Genomic DNA, 13065 nt, shown 5'->3' with positions numbered 1-13065 from the left:
TGTCAGAGCGTGTGTCTGTGTGTGTGTGTCAGAGCGTGTGTCTGTGTGTGTGTGTCAGAGCGTGTGTCTGTGTGTGTGTGTCAGAGCGTGTGTCTGTGTGTGTGTGTGTCAGAGCGTGTGTCTGTGTGTGTGTGTCAGAGCGTGTGTCTGTGTGTGTGTGTGTCAGAGCGTATGTCTGTGTGTGTGTTTTAGAGCGTGTGTCTGTGTGTGTGTGTGTCAGAGCGTGTGTGTGTGTGTCAGAGCGTGTGTCAGAGCGTGTGTCTGTGTGTGTGTGTGTGTGTCAGAGCGTGTGTCTGTGTGTGTGTGTGTGTGTGTCAGAGCGTGTGTCTGTGTGTGTGTGTGTCAGAGCGTGTCTGTGTGTGTGTCTGTGTGTGTGTCAGAGCGTGTGTCTGTGTGTTTGTCAGAGCGTGTGTGTGTGTGTGTGTGTGTGTGTGTGTGTGTGTGTGTGTGTGTGTGTGTGTGTGTGTGTGTGTGTGTGTCTGTGTGTGTGTGTCAGAGAGTGTGCTTGAGTGTGTCAGAGCTTGTGTTAGGGCTGCACGGTTTTGCGGTTTAAAACCGAAACCGCTGCCCGGCTCAAGCACTCCGCGATACGCCGCACATTAACTGCCCCCAGCCCAGCGTCCTCACAGAAGGCCCCACCTGCATATATGTGCAATTTAGTGGTAAAGCTTGCTTTGGAAAAAAAATCGTGAAAAAAATCGAAATCGCAATTTCTGAGTGAAAAATCGCAATTTCAATTTTTCCCTAAAATCGTGCAGCCCTACTGCTAAGAATTTCCTGTATTTCCATTATACTTGAAAAGGACAAAGACACACAAGAGGCCTTGTTGCTGGGACATTTCTTTGTGATCAGTCTGGCCTAACTTTGTACCTTCCAAGTCTGTCATGTTGCCTTGCACTAAAATACTTTAAAGGGAAGGTCCAAGCAAAAAATAAAAATGAGTTTCACTTACCTGGGGCTTCTACCAGCCTCATGCAGCCATCCTGTGCCCTCATAGTCACTCACTGCTGCTCCAGTCCCCCGCTGGCAGCTTGCCGACCTTGGAGGTCTGCGTGCCGCATTGCGTACATTTTTACGCATTCCCGATAGTGCAGGAACATTAACACATACATTTTTACGCATTAGTGGTTCAATGCGTAAATTTTTACGCATTAAACCAGTAACGCGTAAAAATGTATGTGTTATTGTTCCTGCACTAGTGGAAATGTGTAAAAATGTACGCAATGCGGCCTGCTGACCTCCGAGGTCGGCAAGCTGCCAGCGGGGGACTGGAGCAGCAGTGAGTGACTACAAGGGCACAGGATGGCTGCATGAGGCTGGTAGAAGCCCCAGGTAAGTGAAACTCATTTTTTTATTTTGCTTGGACCTTCCCTTTAAAGGACAGCCGAGTTGAAAATAAACGGATGAGATAAACAATTGTATCTATTCTCCTTCTCCTAAGAATGACTTTTTACATAACTCACAGTTTATATTTATATTAAGTTTTTACTGTTTCATTGTCTCTGCTCAATGACACACCTTCATTGAAGTATGCCAGAGCTCAAATCTATGAACTATTGAGCCTCTCTATCTCTTTCCTCTTTCCTGCTCTCAGAAGCCATTTACTGACAGGAAAGTGTTTTATGGCATTAATTCCTTTCCAGTGAGGGTTATGCTATAGTCTGACCCAGTCCGACCTGGGCAGAAACTGTCACTTGCATACCTGAAGTTTACCTTTTCCAGGCAGAGAAAGAAAAAAAGGAACACAGCATAGTCATTTGTGTGCTTGGCACTGTACATACACATGTCTATCATGCCACGTCTCCTCGGTTGTCCTTTAAGCACTCTTCTGAAATATAGTCTATCACTTGGCCCTAGGATGCACTGGGCAGTAGTTATTCGAGATGGTCAGTGAGATGCAAATAATACCTTGGATTCAGCTTGGAATTGGGCCAGTCAGAATTGACAAGAAGGGCATTTGATTGGCTCAGTTCTAAGATAAATACAGTTTGCATGATCAGATTATTATTTAGGATTATTAGCATCTCGTGAATCATATCTAGTAGTTGTGCTCAGGGCTGTGGAGTCGGTACAAAAATTTTGCCGACTCCAACTCAGTTTATGAAAACATGACTCCGACTCCGGGTACCCAAAATGACTCAGACTCCTTAGTCTAATACTTAACAGGGCTGTGGATTTTGTACAAAAATCATCCGACTCCGACTTCCGACTCCTCAGTTTATGAAAACACGACTCCAACTCCGGGTGCCCAAAATTGCCTCGACTCCGACTCCACAGCCCTGGTTGTGCTTCTCCATGGGCTGGATCTCTAAATCAGCAAAATTGGTCAACCCTTTGCTTGCATGCTTGCACTCTGCATGTTACAGGGCCAGAGTTAGGACACCTACAAATACTGGTGTATCTCTGCGCGGTGTAGGGGACTATACAAGACAGTGTATTCTTTTGTAATAAACACCCCAACTTTTAACTTAGCTGTAGGGAAAGCAGTGGTTCCTGAATGGTTGATTTTGTATGAAAGCGTTTGCATGTGAGAATGCAAAGGGTTAACTGATTTTCCAGTTTTTGTGGGCCACACCCCCTTTGGCACCTCAATTTGCGTCCTAGCTTCAGGTGATGATTCTGTATTTCTGCAGAAATATTTGTGCAAACTTAGCAAGGGAAATGTATAAATGCTCCATTTCACTTACCGTATATACTCGCATATAAGCAGACCCCCCAACTTTTACCTGAAAAACCAGGGGGAAATGATTGACCCCCATATAAGCCGGGGTAGGAAATGCTTGATTGGTGCAGGCGCGTGACCCCCCCCCCCCCAGTGTGTCCCAGTATAGCTAGTATAGTGCCCAGTATAGCTAGTATAGTGCCCAGTATAGCTAGTATAGTGCCCAGTATAGCCAGTATAGTGCCCAGTATAGCCAGTATAGTGCCCAGTATAGGTAGTATAGTGCCCAGTATAGCTAGTATAGTGCCCAGTATTGCCAGTATAGTGCCCAGTATAGCTAGTATAGTGCCCAGTATAGCCAGTATAGTACCCAGTATAGCTAGTATAGTGCCCAGTATAGCCAGTATAGTACCCAGTATAGCTAGTATAGTGCCCAGTATAGCTAGTATAGTGCCCAGTATAGCTAGTATAGTGCCCAGTATAGTAGCCAGTGTAGTGCCCAGTATAACCAGTATAGTAGCCAGTATAGTGCCCAGTATAGCCAGTAAAGTGCCCAGTATAGTTCCCAGTATTGCCAGTATAGCGCCCAGTATAGCCAGTATAGTGCCCAGTATAGCGCCCCCCCCGCCCGCTCCTTCACCGCTGCTATTACCTGCTTTAGGCAGCGGCCGCTTCCTAATTCGGGTTCCCCTCTTCATCATGCGTTCACATGTAAAGTTTTGACTGCTTCAGTTGAATGAATATTACATTCAGCTACTAAACCTTCCAGTATAGACATATCAGGCTCTGTCTTAATGCAGCCGGATTGCGGGGTGTCTAAGGTTTAATTGCTTACCTGCTGACATGGAATTTATTACACAGATGATGCTCCGCCCCCCACAGCAATGCTGTCTCAGCCATTTTTCTAATATCTTCTGAAGAACTTTGGCCACCCCTGCCTGCATTGCCATGGCCCGCCCCCAGCATCACAGAAAGTGGGTTATGTCCTATTGGTTTTAATGGCTACTGCAATCAGGTGTCCTAATAATGGCATTACTCATTGCAGTAGGACGTTTCCAAGTAGCAAGCAAAGGCTGCTGTCAGTCAGAGACTTGCAGCTGCCAATCAGAGGCTAAACATGAGTGCATTATAAACACCCTGGTTAGAGAAGGGATCAAGAGCTCTAGCTTTGCCATAGACTTTCAGGTACCAGTTTATATGCATACCCCCATGATATAAGGTTATGGTGATCTGGCACTGGTGTGGCAAATGTGTTTAGATTTCATTATACTTCTCTGATTGTGTGTTTAGATTTATCTGGACTAGACCTTTATTATTATACTTAATTAAATAAAGATTCTTAGCAATTTAATGATTTCTTCCAATAGCACCTTATGTTCTTCTGTCAGGTCCTATTAACCGTGAGATGAGGCACCTGATAAGTAGCTTGCAGAACCACAATCACCAGCTGAAGGGTGAAGTCCAAAGGTATAAGAGGCGACTGCGGGAGATCCAGACTGATATCAATAAGGTAAGTAGTTGGAAGAGAGAAGGGGGGAAACATCAGTACATGAGCAGATTCACAACTCTTCCTTTGACTTTTAGATACGTGCTCGAAATAGCAGCGGCCTCTTCCTGCTTCCTTCACAATCCAGCGTGGAGGAAACTCGAGAAGAACCCATAGAAGTAAAGACTGAGCCAGAAGAACCTGCTCCTCCAACCCCAGCACCTCCTCAGCCAGAGGTTGTTCCAAAGCGAGAGGAGGAGGAGGTGCAACCACCACCACCACAGCAGCAACAAAGAGACAGACGGGACAGGGACAAGGAGCGAGAGAGGGATCGAGGCCGAGAAAAGGACCGTGGGGACAGTTCAAAAGATAAACCAAAGCATGAGCCAGACACAAAGCGCAAAGAGGCAGAGAATGTTAAACAGATGAAGGCCGAACTCAAGTAAGAAGACTCACTTTTGTTCAACCCACACCATTAAACTCAATGGGAATAAAGAAATTTTTTTTAAAAAAAGCCAGATACTTACCTAAGGAGAGGGAAGGCTTTTGGTCCTGTAGAGTCTTACTGCTCCTCTCCCGGTCCCCTTCGTCAAGCGCAGGCTGCCCCGTTTGAATCCCCCAAGGGTGACTTCGGAAGCAGAGTTTTCCTGAAGACAGGTGGCTCCATACTGCGCATGCCCGAGTGCACGAGAGAGGGCGATTGCTCATGCGCAGTATGGAGGGATTCGTCTTTGGGAGCACTTGAGCTCCTGAAGACTTCCAAAGTCCCCCGCGCTGAATAAACGGAAGAGCGGCACCAGCAGCTTACTGTGCAATCGTGTCAGCACTAAAAGCTGCCTTCCTGGATGCCTGTGGGGGTCAGAGTGTGGAGGACGCTTCCTGTCTGTGCACGCTGGATGAACAGTTATGGCGTGAGTACACACAGGGATTTCCATGACAAATGGGGAGCCTACTGAAGGGGGGACAAAAAACATAAAACGGACCAGCTGCCTAGTGTATTCACTAGGCTTCACCCATGATGGAATAGTAGCTTCCAAAGTCCGTCAGCGTCTCTGCACAGTGGCTGACATTGCAGCATAACCGTGAGATATGGATGTTTAGAGAACCTTCCTAAAAATACACTACATAGTGAATCTTCTGTTCGTTGGGTATAACTACTATGCTGGGATTTAAAAATGGTACGTTTCGCGATAGTGGTCCTTTAACCACTTAACGACCGCCTAACGCCGATAGGCGTCGGCGGGTCGTTAGTGGTATTACATGGAAACGGCCGCTCGTACGAGCAGCCTTTCCATGTCAGTTCACGGAGGGTGCCACCGTGAACAGTGTGCGAGCCGCCGATCGCGGCTCGCACGCCTAATGTAAATACTCGGGGAAGAAATCCCTGCTGTTTACATCAATACATCAGCGCCGTAAGGCAGATCGGCGATCCCCAGCCTCTGATTGGCCGGGGATCGCCGGCATATGATAGGCTGAAGCCTATCCTATCCGGTGCAGGACGGATGTCCGTCCTGCGCCGCTCAGATAAAGGAGGGGAGGGAGGGAAAGAAGGGGAGCGTGGAAAACGCTGCGGAGGGGGGCTTTGAGAAGCCCCCCCGCTAACCACAACTAGCCGGCGGCGATCAGACCCCTCCCGGGAAAAAAGGGGGGGGGGGGGGGACAAGTCTGGTCGCCCTGGCTGACACACGATCTGTGCTGTGGGCTGAATGGCCCACGCAGCACAGATCACAAGAAACACCCCTGGTCCTTAAGTGGTTAAAGTTTTCTGCCTCAAAGTCCACCTACTTCCATGAGCAGGGGATGATGTTTGGGATTGTTTTGAAAAGCCCACCCAGTGCTGTGTGATATTTGCTGTACCACACCATTCTGGTTAGAATAAGAACTAGTTGAGTAGTGGCTAACAACCTTAAAGGGAACCTTAACTGAGAGGGATATGGATGTTTCCTTTTAAACAATATCAGTTGCTTGGCAGTCCTGCTGATCTCTTTGGCTGCAGTAGTGGATGGATCACACACCTGAAACAAGCATGCAGCTAATCCAGTCTGACTTCAGTCAGAGCACCTGATCTGCGTGCTTGTTGAGGGGCTGTGGTCAAAAGTATTAGGGCCCTTTTCCACCAGCGCGTTTGCGCTGGCTGAATCGCAAAACCGCAAACCGCTAGCGATTTTACAATCGCTACGGTTTGCTTTTTAACATAGGAATCGCGGTAGGTCATTTCCACTACCGCGATTCGCTTTTGTCGGGAACGCGAACGCGCGGCGGAGCGATAATTGCCGCGATTTTGCTATGCAGTGCATAGCATAGCAAAATCGCGGCCGCAAACGTCGGGGGAATCGCCGGTTTTGCGATTCAGCAATCGCTAGCGTTCAGCGTGAACGCTAGCGATTGCAGGTGGAAAAGGGCCCTTAGAGAGACGGGGAGATTTATCAAAGCATTACCGACAGATTTTTCTTCTTAATCTGTCCTTACCAGCAGGGGGTAGTGTTCTGCACGTTTGCAAGAAGCTCCCCAATGCTTTCTTAAGGGAATGGAAATTGCGGCAGTTCTGAGTGTTGTCTTTAGATTAAGGACAGGGCAGAACTGTCCCTGAATAAGAAGTAGCTGATACCACTTCTTAAAGGATACCACAACTGACATGTGGCATAATGAGATGGACATGGGTATGTACAGTGCCTAGCACACAAATAACTATGCTGTGTTCCTTTTTTTCTTTCTCTGCCTGAAAGAGGTAAATATCAGGTATGTAAGTGGCTGACTCAGTCCTGACTCAGACAGGAAGTGACTACAGTGTGACCTTCACTGATAAGAAATTCCAACTATAATACACTTTCCTAGAAGAAAATGGCTTCTGAGAGCAAGAAAGAGATAAAAAAGGGGGAAATTCTTATCAGTGAGGATTACACTGTAGTCACTTCCTGTCTGAGTCAGGACTGAGTCAGCCACTTACATACCTGATATTTACCTCTTTCAGGCAGAGAAAGAAAAAAAGGAACACAGCATAGTTATTTGTGTGCTAGGCACTGTACATACCCATGTCTATCTCATTATGCCACATGTCAGTTGTGGTATCCTTTAAGCACTCCTTGAGCAGGTTAGCGCTGACACTTTAAAGCTTACTGTTTAATCATTCACTGCCGATCTGTTTTGTTACCATGGTGAACTCCCCTTCACCCTGACAATGTTTATTTGTTGAAAAGGAGGAGGGGAGTTTCGGACTAGTGTGTGGAGAATTACACCAGGCAGAGCATGTAAAGAATGTATGTAAACACCAGAGCAGAAATTGGAATTTTTTTACAATTGAAGCTTATCTATCTGGTAATTTTGTCCCAGATAGTTAAAGAAACAAGTTATACACGTGTGTTCCTTCAGCTGACAGCAGGTGTGTTGGTTACCTCAGCAACAGCAATTCCCCTCACACACTGCACTGCTGCACTGTCAGAGAGAGACCTTCCTAGCTCCTTCTAGTCCTTACAGTTTTAGAAGGAATCTGCACTATCTAATGATTTCTTAGGAAACCTGAGACAGTTCTGCATGCATTCTAAACACCTACTAATTTTTTGTCTCAGACACTCTTGATAAATCTGGCCCAAAGCATCAGCAGGAGAGTCAGGCAACCGGTGTTATTTTAAAAGGAAAAATCCATATCCTTCTCAGTTTAGGTTCCCTTTAAGGAGAACCCCAGCCAGCTGATTTCTCAGTGCCTTTAAAGAGACTCTGAAGCGAGTCTAACTCCGCTTTTGTAATATTAAACAGTATAATCCCTGCTAAACCGCCGCTATTCCACTGCAAAATGAGGGGTTTATACCCCTCAAATCCCCTCTGCAAAATCCACGACTTTCTTGGTCCTGGATTTTGCTGCTCATGGAAGCAGAGCTTTCAGCTGCAGTTCTGCCTCCATGTGCGTCAGTCGCCGCGCGGATCTCCGCCTCTCTCCGCCCCTCAGTGAAGGAAGATTGAGAGGGGCAGGGAGAGGCGGCGATTGGCAGGGATTGACGCACTGAGAGGCAGAGCTCCAGCCATAAGCTCTGCCTCTATGAGGAAGCGCTCCCCGGACTCAACGGGATTTGGGGGGTATAGACCCCTCGTTTTGCCACGGGGATGCAGCGGTTTAGAAGGGCTTATAGTGCTTTACATTATTAAAAGTTAAAAACGCAGATTGAGACTTGCTTCAGAGTCTCTTTAAGGACACACCTCCCTCTGATTCCTTTTTTGTTTGTGTTTGTTTTGCATTATCAATTTTCATTGATCTTTTAAGTGGAAAGTTCACTGAGCACCCTTTGACCCCATAATGTATCCAAATTAAAGTATGCTTTAATTTATCTTGCCAGTAATATATGGTGGTCAACCGACCCCAAGTCTGGGCATGCCTTCACAGACTGGTGCATAGATAGGGATCCCAGGTACTAGGCATAATATATACATTGTACTTCCCCTCTACCAACAAGGCACCTAAAAGAAATGCACATGCAGTGGGGTGTTTAGACTTGAGGTAAGCTAGGCATTGTATGTTAGTGGTGGGGACAGGAAACGTACGCCACCGTTATATGGGTGCGTTATGCAGGCTGGTGCCTGGTGAAATTTCCATAGAGGTTGGCATATCACTTTAAAGCTAACAATATACGTTTCTATTTTTATTTTCTATTTTTCATGACTATTCAATCACTACCATTGAATCTTCTGGTCATGTGTTGTTCCCAACATATCTCATTGGTTCACTTTTGATTGATTATGGGCAGTTTATTGACTGAAAGTGTGGTGAAATTTGTAGAAAAATTTCTGTACGATCGGGTGGGAGAGAAGCAATGGGTATTGATGGACACCAGTGTTCTCCCCAGAATTTTTTTACAGCCGGGTGGCATGAAATGGTAGTCGGGTGGCATGAAAAAGTAGCCGGGTGGGGCGAGATGAGAGAATGCAGGGCCAGTGCTTCTGTGTGCAACTCTGTTTACAGCAGAGGAGGAGGTGAGCAGATGACAGCCGGGTGCTCACCAAAACTAGCCGGGTGGAGCTAAAAGAGCCTGAGGAGAACACTGTACACATAGTGTTGCACTGCGTCGAACGGTACAATGCGTGCAGTTCAAATGATTTTGAAATCTACCGAGATTGAGGTGAGGTGAATTGATCGTTATCTGTTCAATCTCTTGTGAAAGAGGAATCAATCCACTTAGTATATTTGGCTTTAATCGCCCTGTAAATACCCAGCATAAGTTTTCCTTTGAATGGTGTTTTTATATTTAGGCCAGATGTCTACTTTTGCGTTGTTGGGGCATACAGTCTGCACACACAAGTAAGATATTACTGTAACCAAACACATAGAACACGGGATATCAACCTGTAGGTCTACAATAGTGAGTAGTACTACTCACTATTTAAGATATTACTGTGGTTAGAAAACACTAGTGATGGTCAATGAATGGCAAATAATTTCAAGTTTATGCAGGATTATGCAAACTTTGTATGCAAATTTATGCAGCACGAAGATGAACCAACCATATCCTGCCGTGGTAAAATTCGATTGGTCCATTTTCAAGCTGTGTAAATTTGCATACAAAATCTGCATAATCCTGCATCAACTCGAAATTATTTGCATCTCATTGACCACCACTAGAGAAAACATTTAGATGATTACAAGTGCTCATTAGTGGCCTAGTTTCACTTTATAGGCCAATGCTCACTTTAGTGAGTTTTTTTTCCACAATCCTGAAGTAGCACTGGAAGCAGTACCATACTTTTTTCAGTAGACAACCCAATATTTTCTTTTTATACATGTTGCATTTTATTATGCTTCTCTGTCAGTCAGGTATGTAGTACTTGTTCAATCAGCTGGTTTGTCTGTATTTTATACCAGGCGGGTGCAGGAATCGCTGCGGGATATGAAGCTGCTGCTGGATATGTATCGCTCGGCTCCTAAGGAACAAAGAGATAAGGTTCAGCTGATGGCAGCCGAAAGGAAGAGCAAAGCTGAGGTATGATGTGCTCTGTGTACGGATGGAAAGCTCTGTGCTTCAGCTGACTGGCATGTGAAGTTTGTGGCTAATGGAAGTATTTTTGTTTCATTAATTGTAATACCTGTATATAAGAAATTATATTTTGCCATGAACATTAATTACTTAACTGATTCAGTCACTCTGCATGAAGTTGCCCCCCCCCCCCCTACAATTAGCACAAATAATTCCATAGTGTTTGATTAGTGCTACATTTGTGCCTATTTGTGCTGCAAATCTTTTTGTTTTGTTCTGTTTTCATTTTGAAAATAATAGCAATTACTTTCTTCAGACACTAACGTCACCTAGACCCCTCACAATAGCGCACAGACATGCATCTGGTATGGTGGTGTCACGTTTGTACTGCAAAAATCATCCTATCATCCTTTCATCTTCGGTATTTTATATTTTTTGAGGTATTAAATCAGAGGGAGGTGTGTCCTTAAAGAGACTCTGAAGCAAGTCTCAATCTGCGTTTTTAACTTTTAATAATGTTTTTGTAAAGGTCAAAAGGTTCACCCAGTCTGTGCATTGTTTGTGTGTGTGTGTGTGGGGGGGAGGTAGAGGATGAGTGAACTTTTATAAAAACTTAAAATTGTAACCGATAGAAAAAATATATTTTTTAGCACAAATGGGCACGCAGAGCACTACCCATACATACCAGTTTCATGTTCATGAACTGTTGTAGAAGGGCTAGGTGATGACATCGCCTGGGAAAAAAAATGATTGCTGTTATCTTCAAAGCGAAAGCAGCATAGATCTTTATTTTTGCTGACTAACTGGGCACAAGCCTAGCACTAACCAAACACCATGGATTTTGTATTTGTGCTGATTGTGGGGGGCATCTTCAGAGCCTGCAAGCCACTATAAGAACTGTACCCATTTAACCCATACTCTCAGCCCAGCACAGTTTTGAAAAATAAACTAAGAATCTCTCATTTAAAAACAACTCCATCTTGCAAATATGTTATTGCACTTTAACAGGCATCAGAGGGGAGAAGAATATGGAGGCTGCCATATTTATTTCCTTTTAAACAAAACCAGTTGCCTTGCAGCCCTGCTGATCTCTTTGGCTGCAGTGGTGTCTGAATCTCACATCTGAAATTAGGATGTCGCTAATCTAGTCAGACCTCCGTCAGAAACCTCTGATCTGCATGCTTGTTCAGGGTCTATGGCAAACGGTATTGGAGGCCGAAGAGCCAGGCAATTTGTATTGTTTAAAAGGAAATAAATGTCAGCCTCCATATCCTTCTTACATATGGTTCCCTAAAAATCCTAACCTGCATTATTGCACCTTACTGATAATGTACTTCACTTACTGCAGCTGGAAGAATTGCGACAGAGGCTCCGAGAGCTGGAGGAGAGGGAGCGTAGAGACAGCAAAAAAATGGCCGATGAGGATGCCCTGCGGAGAATGAGAGCAGCAGAAGAACAGACCGAGGCCCTACAGAAGAGACTATCCATGGCAAAACAAGTGAGTGCAAATACCTGTGTTTTTATGTAGATAGAACTGGAAACCAGACAGTTGCTGTGAAAGGTTAATATTAAAACCATGTCAGAAGCCTGCAGAAAAAGAAACTGCAAATCCTTTTTCCCCTCTGTGATTACTTATTAATTAGCTGTTTGCCCTAGCGGGTCTCCTCACTTCTGTGTGGTGGAAGTCTAAGCATACCATCCAAACGATACACCACTCAGTCATGTGCAAGCACAGAAAGTCCAAAATGCCAAGGCTCTCTCTGTATATAAGACCCATTGGGCACACATAGCTCTGATTATTAAGAATCAGCCAGCAATTAAGTCTTGGGGCATGTCAAATAGTTGTAGAAACTCAGAAACTGCAACCAAGTCCTAATATCTGCAAATAGACCTAAAGTGGCATGAAACTCCACTTTCATCTATGCTCTAAATCTAAAACATTAAACACAGCATAAGAACTAACCAGAAACAAATAAACTAGTATAATTACCCTTTATTTATTATTTATTTTTCTGGTTGATCTTGAAGTAGGAATGTTTTGTGTAACTATGTATTAAAGTAGGTTTCTCAGATGTGCACAACTCCGCGTTTATGTGGAGTTGTGATATAAAGTAAGATTTGTTATACGCCACAGCTGACTGTAACTGTGTCTCACACCTGCTTGTCTCATCTAGGAGGAGGAGGCGCTGCTCTCTGAAATGGATGTCACGGGACAAGCATTCGAAGACATGCAGGAGCAGAATATTCGCCTTATGCAACAGCTGAGGGAGAAGGATGATGCAAACTTCAAACTCATGTCTGAGAGGATCAAATCCAACCAGATCCATAAACTTCTAAAAGAGGAAAAGGAGGAACTGGCTGATCAACTGCTTACTCTGCGCACACAGGTGCTCATTGGCCTCACTAAGCCTGCAATTTTGTACTAAGCATAATGCTGAGAAGTATAAGTTATGCTGGGTCCTCAAACTGTAATCAAAATAGACTTCAGGTGACCACTTATAAGACAATCAGTTGCTGTGATGTGCTGATTGGCTCTCTGCTGTTCTGTGGAGGAGGTAGAGCAAGCAGGAGATATTTTGGTGCAGTTAGCAGCAGTGACTACAATAATCAATCAGTAAGGCCTCTTTTCCACGGATATCTGAACTGCTCGTTTGTCGAATGGCATTGGTTGTAGCACCAAGCGTGTCAAGTGCTGACATGCGACGGCATTACCATGGGGGCTGCCGCTTGCAAACGCCCGGCCTGTGGAGGGGAGCAGCTGACAGGCGTTGAAGTCACTGCCTGTCAGATGCTCGTGAAATAGAGGCCTTAGACGAGGTTGACGGTGTTAGGGGATACGCATATTCAGTTGATTTTCCCCCTTGACTGTCACAAATGATTGTTTCAGCAATGAAAATGTAATGTGTATGTACACAGTGTCTTGAAACTTCTAGGTTTAAATCTCAATGTATGAGGGC

At 45.0% G+C, this 13065-nt stretch overlaps 1 protein-coding gene across 4 annotated transcripts in view; it reads left to right on the top strand.

Moving 5' to 3' along the window:
* Positions 1 to 13065, top strand: part of RNF20 (ring finger protein 20) — a 69564-nt gene that overhangs the window by 41023 nt on the left and 15476 nt on the right. For 3 of the 4 annotated variants that reach the window (XM_068255607.1, XM_068255608.1, XM_068255606.1), the window contains exons 12-16: positions 4030 to 4172; positions 4247 to 4590; positions 9997 to 10114; positions 11457 to 11606; positions 12283 to 12495. In XM_068255607.1, coding sequence (XP_068111708.1) covers positions 4030 to 4172; positions 4247 to 4590; positions 9997 to 10114; positions 11457 to 11606; positions 12283 to 12495 — 968 coding nt within the window. The remainder of the gene's footprint in view (positions 1 to 4029; positions 4173 to 4246; positions 4591 to 9996; positions 10115 to 11456; positions 11607 to 12282; positions 12496 to 13065) is intronic. The other variant, XM_068255609.1, reaches the window with a different exon arrangement.

Source organism: Hyperolius riggenbachi, chromosome 10 (assembly GCF_040937935.1).
Source record: "Hyperolius riggenbachi isolate aHypRig1 chromosome 10, aHypRig1.pri, whole genome shotgun sequence".
Classification (NCBI taxonomy): Eukaryota; Metazoa; Chordata; class Amphibia; order Anura; family Hyperoliidae; genus Hyperolius; species Hyperolius riggenbachi.
The sequence above is the reverse complement of the archived record's forward strand: the minus strand, read 5'-3'. Positions and strand labels throughout refer to the sequence as shown.